This window comes from Panicum virgatum, chromosome 5K, assembly GCF_016808335.1.
Source record: "Panicum virgatum strain AP13 chromosome 5K, P.virgatum_v5, whole genome shotgun sequence".
Taxonomy (NCBI): domain Eukaryota; kingdom Viridiplantae; phylum Streptophyta; class Magnoliopsida; order Poales; family Poaceae; genus Panicum; species Panicum virgatum.
This window is the reverse complement of record NC_053140.1, coordinates 51,271,932-51,286,939: the sequence shown is the minus strand read 5'-3', so window position 1 is coordinate 51,286,939 and position 15,008 is coordinate 51,271,932. Positions and strand designations below refer to the sequence as shown.

The 15,008-nt window shown below is 53.7% G+C and overlaps 1 protein-coding gene across 2 annotated transcripts; it reads left to right on the top strand.

The window, feature by feature from the left end:
- The first annotated feature begins 7,971 nt into the window (after positions 1-7,971).
- LOC120708330 lies at positions 7,972-14,622 on the top strand. Of its 2 annotated transcripts, none has more exons than XM_039993537.1 (7): positions 7,972-8,478; positions 10,361-10,501; positions 10,596-10,961; positions 11,701-11,946; positions 12,031-12,123; positions 13,574-13,774; positions 14,066-14,622. In XM_039993537.1, exons 1-7 carry the CDS (start codon positions 8,077-8,079, stop codon positions 14,279-14,281), a joined length of 1,665 nt encoding a protein of 554 aa, XP_039849471.1. In that variant the 5' UTR covers positions 7,972-8,076; the 3' UTR covers positions 14,282-14,622. The 2 variants fall into 2 exon arrangements, with proteins under 2 accessions (XP_039849471.1, XP_039849472.1); XM_039993538.1 differs by lacking the exon at positions 7,972-8,478 and adding an exon at positions 9,320-9,807.
- The last annotated feature ends 386 nt before the right edge of the window (positions 14,623-15,008 follow it).

Here is a 15,008-nt window from a genome sequence, read left to right as displayed (position 1 = left end):
CAGCTTCGAGCTTCCCGGCTAAGGCAGTGGCGAACTCCTCGGCGGCCGCGTCGGCGTCGTCCATGATAGCTGACGCGGCGTCATCATCGGCGTCATTGGGAACGATGTACCCCGATGACACACTCTCTAGAGATCCATGATGTAGTGCGTCGAGGCCACGGCGAGGCTCGCTGGACACCGAGGCGGAAGGTGCTCTTGGCATGCTCGGAGATCCGGCCACCTAGCGCTCGCAGGCAGCTGATCACCGAGCTACCAGACACGGCGCCCTCACCCTCGAGCTCCTGGCACACGCTCACGGCGGTTGGCTCCAGGTCAGCGTACTCCGCCTGCGCCGCCATGAGCACGGTGTTGACCGCCTCCTTCGCCGCAGTCTCATCTGCCACTTGCTGCCTCAGCTCTGATCAAGGGAGCAAAGATAAGTTACGAAAAACTAGAATCCAACAACATCGAAATTTCGAGCACTCACCTGCGATGTTCTTCTGCGCCTCTTCTCGCTAGACCTGGCTGGCCTCCTCGAGTGAAGACAAGGAGTTCTCCTTCTCCTTGAGGGCAGTCTCCGCATTTCGGAGGGCCACCTCCTTTTCCTCGAGGGTCCCGGTGAGCGTGGCGACGGTTGCCTTCTCGCGTTGGAGCTCGGCCTCCTTGCACTGGAGCTCGGCTTCCTTCTGCTTGAGCGCCGACCGAGAGCGCTGCAGCTCGGTGGTTTGTGCCTCGGCTTCCGAGCCTTCTGCTCCGATGCGGCCCTCTGGACGTCACATTCACCGGCGGCCCGCGCCAGCTCCTCCTCTAGTGCCTTCTGATGTGCCCCCAGATCCGCCACCTTGGTCTTGGCGTCGATGTTCTGGAGCACCAAGCCAGCGCACCTGAGAGTACAGCCGGGTCATCTCGGCGCTCTTTTTGCGCGAGATGTCCCTCAGCCACTGCAAGGGAAAATGCGTGGGTAAAATGAATGAAATCAAGGCCAAAATACGAACAAACCCTGGGAGGGGGCCGCTTACCTGGCTGATCTGGTAATCTGTCGTCCTGTGAAGCTCTAGGGCGCGATCGAGGTGGTTCAGAATCTGAGAGTCTGCCTCGATCTGCGCCTGCCAGACGGCCTCCTCCTCCCGCTCGTCATGAAGAAACTCCGGGGGGACCCCGGACTGGATGATTGCCCCGTGATGGGGCCCCTCGGATGTCCCCTCGTCGAGCACCTCCGTGCAGGCTGACGTAAACTCGGCGATCTTCTCGGCGGCGCTTGCCGTAGCAGCGGGGTCGATGTCTCTCGAATCCCTGAACTCCTCGCAGCTGTCTGGCAGTTGCACCACCGGCATCACGCTTTCTGTCATCGCCTGCGTCCTCACCGCCGTAACGACACCCTCGTCCTGGGCCTCTGCGGGTAACGAGACGCAGGCTTCCTCCACCACCGGCGCCCTCAGCGCCGACTCCTCCTCCGCGACACCCTCGACCCCAGCCCTCGGGGGCTCGGGGACGAGGGTCTCCACCTCCGTTTGGCTGGCGGGGCGCTCCTGCGCACCCCCACCAGCTCCTTCCTCTGCGACCGGCCGGGCGGCGCTATCCGCGTCACTCCGACCGGCCCCGACTTCGACGACCGGCCGGGCGGCGTCATCTACGCCGCCCCGGCCGGCCTCCCCCACGGCGTCAGCCGGAGCGGCTGCTCCAACTCCACTTTGGCCGGCGCCACCGCCGTTCCCCGGTGCTCGAGCCTGTTGGGCCCCTCGAGCCATGGCCTCCCGCAGCTTCGCGGCCTCCGCCACGATATCCACGACGGGCGGGGGCTGCGGCGCCGAGTGCGGCGTGGCGCACACCCCGGTCTTGAGGGCTTTGGTCGGTGCGAGCGGGGCTGCGTCCTTGACAACGGCCCCTGAGCTGGAAATCCGGGAAGGAAAGCTGAGGTTAGCAGGACTGGGGGATCGATTAAATGAACACAACAAGTAAAACCAGAAACGCTTACCTAGACCGGGCACTCATGCTGCGTTTGCCCGTGCCACTCCTTCGGGCCCGCGGCGCGCTGACGCCCCTCGACGACTGATCCGAGGGTGTCGTCCTCGGACCAGCTTGAGGCCTCGAGGCCGTCTGCGCGGGCGCCCCCGCGCTCGCCGCGGACCCATCGCCGCCCGTCAACATCGCGGGCGCGGGGACCTCCTCACCCGTCGCTGGCAGGGGCGACCTCCGCTCTGTCGCGTGCGTAGATGATCTTCCGCCCGCTGCAGGCGTGGGCGACCTCCGTCCCGCCACTGGCGTGGGCGACCTCCGCTCCGTCCCTGCGAGGGGCGGGTCCGCCAACAACCCTGGGGAGGGCCTCGCCTCCCGCAGCGTCGCTGGCGCGTCCTCGTCGCCAGCCTCTTGATATACCGGCGGGGAGTCCGCACCTGTTGCCGCCTCATCCTCACCGCGCTTCCCCTCCGCGCGTGCGATTTTGCATGCCTTGTCGTGTTTCTCCTTCCTTCTCCTCTTCCTGTCGGCAACTGCCTCCGCCACTTCCTTCCGCTTCTTCACCGCCTCTGCGTGAAGGCGGTTGACCTCACGTTCTTCCGGGATCGGAGGCCTCGAGGGGTGACACTTGCGGCCCACCCCCTGCAAAATGCAGTCAAATCGGAGTCAGAAAGCAGGAAGGGGAAAGGATTAACACAAATCGACAACGGGTTGAAATCGAGACTCACCACTAAAATGTACCCCGGCTCGGGGCGCATCTTGATCTCTCAGAGATCATTTGCGTCACCGGGGAACTCTGCCACCGCGTTCCTAGCCCTCCGAGCAGCGATGCCTCGAGGGAACAGCACCGTCGACGTCCTCGAGCCCGAGGCTGGGACCCCGGGGGTGAGGCCGAAAATCGACAGGCTCCTCTCCGTCAGAGGAATCACCCTCTTCCGATGGAAGTTCGCGATGATGGCAGCTGCCATCAACCCCTTCCTCGCCAGATGCACCAGCGCCTCGGTAAGGACCTCGAGCCTGGCTTGGTGCGCTGGGGGCGACACCACCCAGTCCTTGGCTGGTCTCTCCCGAAGCACCTTGTTGGTGAAGGCCGGGAGCTTGTTGCCGAAGTTGCGCAGGTAGAACCACCCATGAGTCCACCCGGCGTTGTTAGTGGTCATCTTGTTCGGGATATACAAGTTCTTCCGGCTCGGGCGCAAATGGAGCATCAGGCCTCCAGCGCGCGCGAACCTCTTCGGTTGCCCCCGCACATTCTCAATGAAGAGCTCGCCGCGGAACAGGTGGATCCACAGATCCCAGTGGGCTTCGATCCCCAGGTACCCCTCGCAGACAGCAACGAAGACCGCCGCCTGCGAGATGGAATTGGGGCCGAAGTTGTGCAGCTCTGCTCCATAGTGCTCGCACAAGGCCCGCATGAGCCTACTGACGGGGACGCCAAATCCCCGCTCGTGCAGATGCACGAGGCTCACCACGTAGCCCTCGGGGGGATTCGGCTCGGTCTCCTCTGGTCGCGGGGAAATCCACGCCGGCCGCTCCGAGCTGATGTTCATCGGTAGCATCCGGTCGGCGACCAGCTGCTCCAGAACCGCCTTTGTGGCGGTGGATTTCCCCCACGACAGCGGTTCCCGGACATCCGACATTGCTTCGAACTGCGGGGAGATGTGGGAAGGCAAGCTCAGTGGTTCCTAAGGTACGCTCTCGCTCTCTCCTTCTTCTTCCTCTCGCTCTCGGCTGTGGGCTCAGGATGCAGGGGAGGCGAAGAAGGCAAGGGAGATGAAGGAAAATGGCCAGGTGAGCCCAAATAGTCCCCCCTCTCTCGCTTTTATTTCACCACGACGCGCGGATACGCCGCCATGGCCCGAATCTGCCACATTCAATGCGGTAGATCTTGCGTCGCTGACGGATGGGTCCCACGACTGCGGAGTCTCCCACGCGCGCACTCGGTAATAACTGCGGCGCGGTAACCGATGGGCGCGGCGCGACTGTTGCGCTGTTCCATCCGTCAGCCGCCGCCCACGCCGCTTCATCTACCCGAGGTAGCCGCCTGAAAAGGCGCGCCCGCACTGCACCGCCCGAACCGGGCCACGTCACCCACGACCAGCGGAAGACCCGCGCACACGACCAAGCGACTCCGCGTCGCTTGCGAACCGTGACGGAATACTCCTTCCGGGGGCTCTTCACCCTCGAGGGTATCTTATTCCGATTCCTTACTGATCAGGGGTTCAAAGCCTGGCCCGTCGAGGGTTCGACAGGTGCCCCAGATCGCCAGAGTCAGGGACTGCATGGACGTGCCGTACAAGCTACCCTTGAACACGGAGTTCGAGACATCCTACGCAGTGTTCAAGGCCAGTCGAGAGTGCCTGGCTGGGGGATCCCATCGAGGGAGAGCATCGAGCCCTCGGACCCTATCGAATGGGTCCGAGCCCCGCCTAGCGAACCTTTGCGAGCACTTTATGTGATGTGTCCACGTACCACGAGCCGACCCTTATCGAATGGGGCACGGACGTCCACTTGAACTACCCAATAACAGCTCACCGAAGCAGTCATAGCTCGCGGCCCGGGCATGGGTAGCATGGTGCGCTTCACCCCTCCTCCCTGCGGAAGGGCGACGAGGGCCGTAACCAAAGTCGAGGGTTCCCTGAACGCCTTTACGTAGGCCGGTGCTCGGGGGCTCCTCGCACACTGCGGCTCAGGCCGCACCCTCGAATGGGTCGACGATCGTCGATTGTGAAGTTCCGTGTGTCTAACCGAAACTCCCACTCTTGACGCACGCCTGCTATATGGTTAAGCAGGACACTGGGCCATTGTTCCAGCACGAAAAATGTCGAGGCCGGCTGAAAGGAGTGCTGATGCTGGCTGAAAAAGACGCTGGACGGCCACCTCAGTAAAGCAACCAAGCGAGGCGACGTTTATAGCCCTTGGACGAGTGCAAACACTCCTCCAAGGCCTCGGGGGCTACACCCGCGGGTGCGCTGACGCGCCCCCACAGAGGAAACTTCACACATTCGAGAACCAAAATCCCCTGCAGGGGTGGCACCCACCCATACACTTTCGGTCGTCCTCTCCGCGAAGGAGAAGGAGACTTCATTGCTCTTTACAAACAAAGATTACAAAGGGCTATCGGCTTAAAGCCGTCGAAAAGTACAAACGCATTGCCACTTGCGTGGCAATTTTCCCTGTCTTGGGGAGGAGTGAGCGACGAAGAAGAGCACCGAGCACCTGGGTGGCGCGACGGCCAGGCTGCTAGGGATTGCGAGGAACAGCCCCCAGACCGTACGGGTCCAGCGGGATGCCCTCCTCGCAAGCTTTCTTCTAGCATATCCTCCACCGAAGACCCTGCGGGGGGTCGAGCTGGCGGACAACACCCTTCACACCATCTCCCCGAGAGCAACCTTGTCGCCAAGGGGGACGATGCGAAGAACAGCCACCAAACCTGGCACCAACGCCATGGTCAGGCGTCTCCATCCCCCTTCAGGCTAAGGGACATCGCAGGAGCAGGACCCCATGGGCCCAGTGCTCTTCAGTTGATCCCACTGAAGCTAAGAGATGGTGCGCACGCCCTCTCCGGCTTTCCCCCGCCGCTCGCAAGCATTCTTCTAGCACCAAAGCCTAAAAAAGCCAGGCCACCCCATCTGGGGGCCGGTCGTGAAAGGCGAAGGAAAACATTACGAGACTTAGGCGATGTTAGAAATAAGAGCAGGGAAGTTGGAGAGGAAAGGGAGTCCATCGACCCCTATTTATAGCTGCGTCGGGCGCCAAGCTTCAAGCCTGTCGAAGGGCGAAGGCTTGGATCGCCCGTGACGGCGCGGCTCCCCACGAGCGAGAGATACCCTCGGCTACCGTGCTGAGACATGACGAGACAAAAGCAAAGCTGAGCCCTTGGACGCTGAGCGGCGCAGCATCGGTGTTGACCGACTGCCCTCGAACAGCGCGTCGCAAGGCGACCAGGGAAAGCAGGGCCAAGACCCTGAGCTCAGGACAGCATGGCAAATGCACCAGCTACAGAGCAACAGGCGCCATCGTGGCCCTGGCCCGCTCAGCACGCTGACGCGTCATGTCCCCGGAACAAAACAAAAAGGGGCGCGCGCCTCGAAGTACTCTCTTCGCAGGCGCATTACCCCGACCCACGAGTTGTTACATCCGCTGGGCCGGCACCCAGGTGCGCCTAGCGGGAGCAAAAAACCGATCGATCATGTCAAGGGGTAAAATCGCCGAAATACCCTTTGGCCGAATCCCTTGACTCGACCAAAGCCTCGGGGGCTACTGTCGGGGACCACGATTATGGACACCCTAATCGGGGTAATAAAGTCACCCTAAAAAACGCAAACACATAGTAGGCAACTGAGCCCACGAAGGCCCACGGCCTCCTTCCGATCTGGAAGATAGGAAAGAACTCAAAGAAGCCCAGCATGCGGCCCATCCGCACCCTCCTTGGACTCGCGGGGTGATCTCCGTCTCGCTCGAGGGCTCCCATCGAGACCCTCGACTGCGCCCCGCGTCTCCGCCTCGCTCGAGGGTAGCGAACCTACCCTAGAGTGGGAAAACATCTCCGCCTCGCTCGAGGGAAGCGAACCTACCCTCGAGCAGGGCGAATCATCTCCGCCTCGCTCGAGGCCACCCTTCGACGTAAAGGACAAACGGCCCTGCCGCTCACCTGCCCGTCGTACGGAGACATTAAATGCCAACCACTCCTCCACAGCGCCTAGGACAGACAGCGTCAGGCAGCCATTCCCCACAGTGGCTGTGACCGGAGTCCCGTCCGCCAACTCCGGTCACTGCTCCGCCATCCCGAACACTATGACAGCACTGTGGGAACCTGCGACACGGGATGAGATGTGCTCAGGCACAGCTCCCGTTACTATTCTGCCAACTCCTGCTGTCCGGACTCCACCTCACCACACCTACGGCCCCAAACCCGTCCCCTGCTCGGGAAGGGGTCCGGTGTCGCCGCGTGTCTCCAAGGAGGGATGCTCGGATCCAGCAGCCGGAGGCTCGGACCTCCCCCCTCGAGGGGTCCGGGACCTCCACGTGACCCCCGTACCTCCTTAGTGTGCATGCTAGCACTCCGTCCAGGGGGGGTCCGGGACCGCCGCGTGCCCCGCCACCGCTGGCGCACGTGTATATGCAAGACCCTGGCCTGCAGGGCCCGCGGAATGCCACCACACCACGTTTGGAAGACTGTACACCCTACAGCGACGACCACGCCGCCTGCTGGAGCTGGCAGGACGCCGGCGCGATCTCCGCAAGGTCAAGGACAATGCCCAGGACGACTACCACGCCCGACGCCATGCCCCACAGTGTACTTCCTACAGTGTTCGACCACTGCACCCCTGCGATTCGGGGGAAGACGACGACTTCCGCGATCCCCTACGCATGTACACCGTCCCTCCTTGCGACTATAAAAGGAGGAGGCGGGCTTCTTTTAAGGGGGACGTCGTCGGCAACATCGCGCAATTAGCCCACTCGATAGAACGCAACACTCAGCACCACTGAGCACCCGATATTGGCACTCGCCTCAATCAACTTCTCATCTAGCAGAGACTTGGGAGCTTCCCTACCTCTCTCGTCTCGCCTGTACCCCCTACTACAGGCACCTCCGGTGCAAGCTAATACAGTGCCCTCGCATACCCCCTTGCTGGACGTACGGCCCCGTGGTCGGAACCAGGATAAACCAGTGCGTTACTGTGTTGCCTCTTGCATCAACATCTGGGACGAGAAAACACGCAGCATTACTAGTTGGGGTCCGGACCGCCGGGTCAGGACACCGACACCAATTGGCCATAAAACTTCCACCTGATCTGCCTCATGGACCATACACTTTCGCATGCAATTACTTCACCCTACTACAAGTCTGCAATCACAGTACCCAAAATCATTAAATCTTTTCTTTAAAAAAAATCATTAAATGTGCGAACCTCCGTGGGCCCTCGCCGGCCCAAAACCGCACAATTCAACAACCGGCTAGAGAAGCAAAAGCAACTCAAACATTTGCGTCTCGGACACTTCTGCCCCTGTCTCCATTCACCGTGCTGCTCCGTTTTGACACGGAACCCCTCGGAAACCTCCCGATAAGAAATCGCTGAACCCCGGAGGAGGCGGTAGCCCGTAGAGGCGTAGACCACACCAGTAGGCCACCGGCCCATGGCGAGCCCCAATAGGCCCGGCGCCGCCGGTCTGCTGCTCGCGGCGGCAGCCGCGCTCCTGCTTCTCCTCTGCTCCACGGGCTCATCGGAGGATGGGTACCTCGGGTGCGTGGGCCTGCCGTGGGGCGCGAGTAGTCTCACGGCCATCCCGTTCAGCCCCACCGACGTGCTGCCCCTCCTCCCGCGGGGCGTCGCCATGGCCGCGCTCCGGGCGCTCCGCGGCGTGTCGGACATCTTCCCGGTGTTCGTCGGCGCGGCGACGGCCGGCGGGCCGGGCCCGGCGTCCGGCGGAGAGGCGAAGGTGCGGTGGAAGGGGGCCTGCTTCTACGAGAACGAGGCGTGGCTGGTGTTCCACAACGAGAGCGGGTCCAAGTACGGCGGCGGCACGCTCCACATCAAGGTACGGCGTCCTCTCCAACACGAGCACGGTTTTTGTTCCAGCGGATCTCTCCGTCTTCTCGGAGGAGGAAGATGACAAGCGCGCGCGCGGCCGAACAGAATGGTCAACTACCAGCACTGTCTCGTTGTTGTGTGTTTAGGGAATCCACTAGAAAAAAAATATCCAGTAGATGACCACCGATTGCTGCTACATTTTCGTTGCTATGAATGAATGCAGTGTGGTCGGGAGAGTGGGACACGCGAGCGACGTAAATATACTGTTCACCTCACACCTTGCGTGTCTGGCTCTAATTATGACCATTGGGACACGTAGCGTGTGCGCTGGAATATCCCTGGAATGTGCAGAACGAGTTTTGGTTTAACTATCTTTCGTAAACAAAAATTAAAAAAATTTGGTTTAACTGAGCTATCGACGTGGATAAGGACTCCAAACTGCAACTAGGAGTAAGGAGTACAACGTAATATCGGCGTTTGTGGTGATCGCCCCTCGTGCAGGCCGGGTCAACATCGGGCAGAATCGGAAATTTGGTTAAGCAACAGCAAAAAGCCAAAAGCAACCTCGAGAAACATGATAATTACCTTAGGCCCTGTCTAGTTTTCAAAAATTTTCTAAGTACGCATCGAATTTTTGGACATATGTATGGAGTATTAAATGCAGTTGAAAAAAATAATTAATTACACAGTCTAATTGATTAGCACGAGATAAATTTTTTAAAATTTAATTTGTCAAGCAACAATAAAATATAGTACAGTACCAAAACCTAAATATTTTCGCGAACTAAACACATCCTTACCTTTTTCCCTCCCGGATTACGACTTCGGAGTGCTCCTCTTCCCCCTCCCCTTCTTCGAACTCCTCCATGACTCCATCTCCGGCCGCGAGCTCCCCACCGTGAAATTTGGGGGGAACCCACCCAATGCTACCTGCCGGAGCATAACCCTAACTGCTAACTGCCGCGCCATGAGAGGGTCCAAGCTCAAGCTCCTCGCTCTCCCCGTCCTCCTGCTGCTCCTCCTCCTTCTCTTCGCCGCCCCGCCGCCCCACGCCCTCCGGGGCCTCCTGGAGGCGCCCCTCCGCGCGCCCGTCCTCCCGGGAGACCTCCTCCCGCTCCTGCCGTGGCCCGTGGCGCAGCCGCTGCTGCGCCGCCTCGCGCTGCGGGCCCCCGCCGACCTGCTCCCGGCCTTCGTCGGCGCCGCGCGCGCACCGGGGGACGGGGATGCCGGCCGCACTGCGGAGTGGAAGGGGGCCTGTTTCTACGAGAACAAGGCGTGGGTTGAGTTCCGCAACGGGACCAACGGGGGACTCGGGGGCGGCATAGTTCATGTGGAGGTGAGCTCCTGTACGAGCGCCCCCTTGCCCTGTTGGCTTCATTACTTCTGTATTCCATCGAGTGGCCGGTAAAGCTACTTGACAGTTGAGATGTTGGTAGTTTTGAGCGCAGACTCGATCGAAATTTAATGACCGAAATTGCACGGATTACATTGAAACATATAGTTTTCTCGTGTAACTTGTTGCTTAGTGTAATTTAGGTGAAACTGTTTGTACAAGGTAAATGGTAGCTAGCAGATTCGATTTGTGTATATGTAGTCTATCTGCCCGTTCAAAAAATAAAGGTCTACTAAAATTCAATATAATTAGCTCTAGTCCTTCCTGTGTACTTTATGTCAAATTTCATTGAACATATAGTTGTTTCTTGTAACTTGCTTGCTTAAGTTGCAAGTGGAAGTGTTTGTACTAGGTGAATGGTGGCTGGGTATTTTAGTTTGTGCAGTTAATATGTAGTGCTATGATATGTTTTTTTTTTGGTGAATTGTAGTTGTTACCTTGCGCTTTGTTTTGTTTTGCTTTTATTTTGCTCTGAGTTCATGTTTTCTTTTTGCAGACAACGAAAGCACACAGCTGGACTTGCATTGATCTCTACGTATTTGCAACACCTTACCGTGTTACATGGGATTACTACTTTTTGGGGCGAGAGCACACCCTAGATATCAAAGAATGGGAAAGTGAGGCTGAGTACGAATATGTAAGTGTTCCCTCCTGCTTTAATTGGTACAGTTGACTTCATTCAACATATGCATATTGGGTACAAGTTATCTAGTTTGTTTCATTATAAATAGGTGAAACGTAATGGGGTGTCCATTTTCCTCATGCCATCTGGAACAATTGGAACGCTTCGAGCACTTTGGGATGTCTTCCCTCTGTTCACAAATACTGCATGGGGTGAAAATGCAAATCTTGCTTTTCTTAAGAAGCATATGGGTGCTACATTTGAGGAACGGCCGAAACCTTGGGTATCAGAGTTAAATCCTGATGACATCCACTCTGGAGATTTCTTGGTTCTATCAAAGATTCGTGGACGCTGGGGTGGTTTTGAAACACTGGAGAAGTGGGTTACTGGTTCTTATGCTGGCCATACCGCAGTTTGCCTTAGGGACTCTGATGGAAAGCTTTGGGTTGGGGAATCTGGTAATGAAAATGAACAGGTACCAGCCCTTAACAAGCATAAGTTTTGTGTTATTTTCTCATTCTGTGCAATTAGCAAGTCATAAATGTTACCCCTCAAATCTCAATCATCATGTTAACTATTTATGCAATAGGTGTCTTGTGGCTGCCCTTGGATTACATGCTTTGGTTATATTGATTAGCTTGTACTCCTTTGGTTAGTTATTCCATAGTAGTTTTGATCAAGGAACAAGGATCAAAGACTCAAATGATATCTAAAGTGAGCCCAACGACAAGCTTGCCAAGAATTTAATGGAATAACCGAATACCTACACAGTATGAATTGAGGTTTTACACTATTACACTAGGATACACTCGCTTTCCATTGCATCTATGTATTTAACCAGAAAATCATTTTCTCCCTGTAGTCAGTGTAAAAAATTATAAATGTGTATGGATAATGTTGTTTTTCCCTAATCTTTTGAATGCATGTAATTATGAATTCAAGATATATCATCAAAAGTGACCACCATAATTGTTCCACCGGGATGCAAATTATATGTCGTCAGAATAAAACTTTGGCAATTTTCAGGTTTACGTATTTAATTTTATCGCGTTCAATAGTCGAGTCCAACCAGTATGCAGCATAATGCAACTATAAACAATGCCTAGCAGAACATTGTGTATCAATAGGTGCTGTCCTTGATGGTGAAAAATTTCTTTTATGAGCTGTAACAGTTTCAACGCCCCCAAATAAAGCTAACAAATTGCCGATTGCAGGGAGAAGATGTTATTGCTATCTTGCCCTGGGAGGAATGGTGGGAGTTTGAAGTGACGAAGGATGATTCAAATCCTCAGATTGCACTGCTTCCTTTGCATCCTGATTTACGAGCAAAGTTTAATGAGACAGCCGCTTGGAAATATGCAAAAAGCATGAATGGGAAGCCTTATGGGTATCACAATTTGATATTTAGCTGGATCGATACCATCAGTGGTAACTATCCACCACCATTGGATGCTCATGTGGTATGATTCTACATGTGACGTTCTGAATACCATTTTAGAGTTTATTAGCTAGTATTATAACTGAAATCTTAATGAATGATCCAGGTTGCTTCTGTTATGACTGTATGGACCAAGCTTCAACCAGAGTATGCTGCTAATATGTGGAAAGAAGCCCTTAACAAGCGCCTTGGAACTAAGGTTTGCTTAGATCTATTTGCTGTAATTCTGTGAAGTGTTTTCCAGTACCTGATATTTATTATTATGTTTTTCTTTATGTTTATTATCTTTGGATTGATGCATAATTTGATCCCTTCATTCCTGCATGTGGTGATGGCTGATCTTAGTTCCCTAACTTCTGGAAAGGTCCAAACAAATCCCTTAACTTCTCTTTCAGTTCACTTTAGAGTTTAGACACGAGATGAGATGGTAAGAAAGTTCAGCCATTCAGGTGACATGGCAACTGATAAGTGATAAACTAGTTTGAGTTGAGTTGAATTAAAGACCGAACCAGACATGTCACATGTGTGCCTTTAATGCTCCAGTGCAAGCATTGCCTGCACTCCCCTGGCACTTCTCAAAGTTTTTAGGCTGTGGTAGATGGCGCATATGAGGTATGCTTCTAGTGCTCTAGTGGTGGTATTGCTCGTATGACTCTAGTATCGCAATGAAACTAGTTTGGCAGTGCTAGATAGCACATGTTGCAGGCTTGCAGCACAGGTAGCAAGGAACAGAGTGGCCAGTGCCTAAATACTTCAGATTTGTGGCAATAAGTACCAAGACAAGTTTGATAATTTATTCAGTTAGAACTGAAGTTCTGTTCCTGTTTTCAATTTACGTTAGTTTTGGCTAGCAACAAGCTGAGCTGGCAGCGGCAGTTGACGCGCCTGTGTTTTATAATTTCATGGCAATAACTACTGGTGTAGCCATATAGGTATAATGTACGGATGGGCCATTTTAGTGCAGTAGGTACTGTAGCACCTGGTCAGATCCTTAGCCTCTTGATCTGATGGGACAAAGAGACAATGAATGTTACTATTTATCCTTACCATCCTGTAGATTGGTTCAGATCCAGCAGGCTGGGTTTTAAAAAAAATGAGAAGGGCCAGACTGCTACCTGCTTTTAATTAAGAAGAATAACAGGTCTTGAACCCGGGTCCACTATCTGAGAGCGAGCTCCAGTAGCCAGTGGCCCTACAGACTGCTACCCACTTCTAATTAAGAAGTACAACAGGTCTTGAACCGAGGTCCACTATCTGAGAGCGAGCTCCAGTAGCCAGTGGCCCGAGAGAGTGCCTGCCAGCAGGCTAGGTTCTGATATAACCCTGCTTAAGAGTGGTTGCAGATTTGAGTTACCTGTTCAGTTCATTTTGGAAGCCTTAATTTGTGTTAAAATTGATCACCTGGTGAAGCATGCACTAGACATGTCTTTCCATTCTTATTAATTTGTATCCGGATTTGTTGTTGCATGTATTACAACTAAGATTAACACTGCTGATGATTTTATCTTCTAATATAACTATTTTAGGGAGGTCTGTGGACTCGTTTGACCTGTGTTTAACATAGAAGGATCGTTGTACTTTACAATTTTATTGTGCTCAAAGTTATTTAGTGCTTTTGTTTGGTTTTAAAGCGGCCCCATTTCTTTCAGGATCTTGATCTTCCTGAAATCATTGTGGAATCAGAGAAACGTGGGATAACATTTGACAAGTTACTAACTGTTCCTGAGAAAGATAATTGGGTATATAAAGATGCTCAGTCAGCATCTTGTGTAGCTTTCGTCCTTATGATGTACAAGGAGGCTGGGCTCTTTGACCCTATTTCAAGCTCTATTGAAGTTACTGAATTCACAGTGAGTACTCCTGAGTCCTTGTGCTTAAATGTCCTACTATATAAATGTAGAAATTGATATTAGAGCAAGAGGTTCTGGTGGGGATATCTGTTCTGCAAATTCAGCTATCTGGTTTCTCATTATCTAGTGCATGGTCTATCTCATTATCCATTTAGTGAGAGGAGAGGGATCGTAAAGGCTGGTTTACATGCAGTTGATATTGTGCATTCGAATTTCCAGCAGTAGAGACTTACACGGAAACTGTACTGGAGTCTTCGTTTTTGTTTAATCTATCTGCCCCATATTTTGCAGATAAAAGATGCTTACACCCTCAACTTTTTTGAGAACAACTCGACCCGGCTTCCCAAGTGGTGCAACAAGGACGACAGTGTTAAGCTCCCCTTTTGCCAAATCAAGGGCAGGTACCGGATGGAACTGCCTGGATACAACACGATGAAACCATACGCCCACATGAACGAAAGATGTCCATCCCTGCCTCCGGATTACAAAAGGACAAAGGGCTGCTAGTGCTATCTAGATATGCTGTGTGCTTTTTATTCACGCTGTCTTGTAGCCAAAATCTTCAGTTGTACATAAAACTGTAGGTATGGAATGTACTTCCTTGACATGCATAGATTGCAGTCAAGAATCAAGATATGTCAACTTCCTCGAATATGGAAGACCATGACTGTACAGTGAATATACAGCTGATCTCCCAATACTCACGCAGCGCTCGGGGTCCCTGAAAGGATGAAACATCGGTAGTTCTTTCATTCAGTTTCTCTCGTAAACTGTATGTGCATCCTTGTATCCAAAGCCGGTTATAAAAGGTTCAGGCCCTCCTGCAATTTGATTTGTCATTTGTGGCATATTATCAATGTACCCTTAGGGTGCGTTTAACACCGTGTTTCTTCCTCTCATGTTACCCGTGCCTGTAAAACTTTATTTTATAGCGTCACAGCGGATGACTGAACTAAATCTGTGACAAATAACACTGCATATTTGAGCTCCATTCCACTAGATTTCGGCCTACCAAATACGGTTTTGATTTTGCCGTGATGGAGCCGAAGAAAGACAGTGTCGACACTCTTTTTTTGGAATGTATCAGGTGCAAACTAACCTCTCAGTGTAAATTATGGAAACTTCAATTTGAGTTATTAGATCAACATTCAAAGGGTATGAGGGATTGAGTAATTTTACAATCTGAACCCACCTTTAAATTGAGTAATTACACTTTTGCAAATCCTCCTTCCTA

What these genes read in the sequence shown, in the direction of transcription:
- LOC120708330 (XM_039993537.1), top strand. Translation starts at nt 8,077, where the DNA reads ATGGCGAGCCCCAATAGGCCCGGCGCCGCCGGTCTGCTGCTCGCGGCG. An exon ending in CACCATTGGATGCTCATGTG is followed by an intron (nt 11,947 to 12,030) that starts GTATGATTCTAC and finishes TGAATGATCCAG; the next exon opens with GTTGCTTCTGTTATGACTGT. An exon ending in ACAAGCGCCTTGGAACTAAG is followed by an intron (nt 12,124 to 13,573) that starts GTTTGCTTAGAT and finishes CATTTCTTTCAG; the next exon opens with GATCTTGATCTTCCTGAAAT.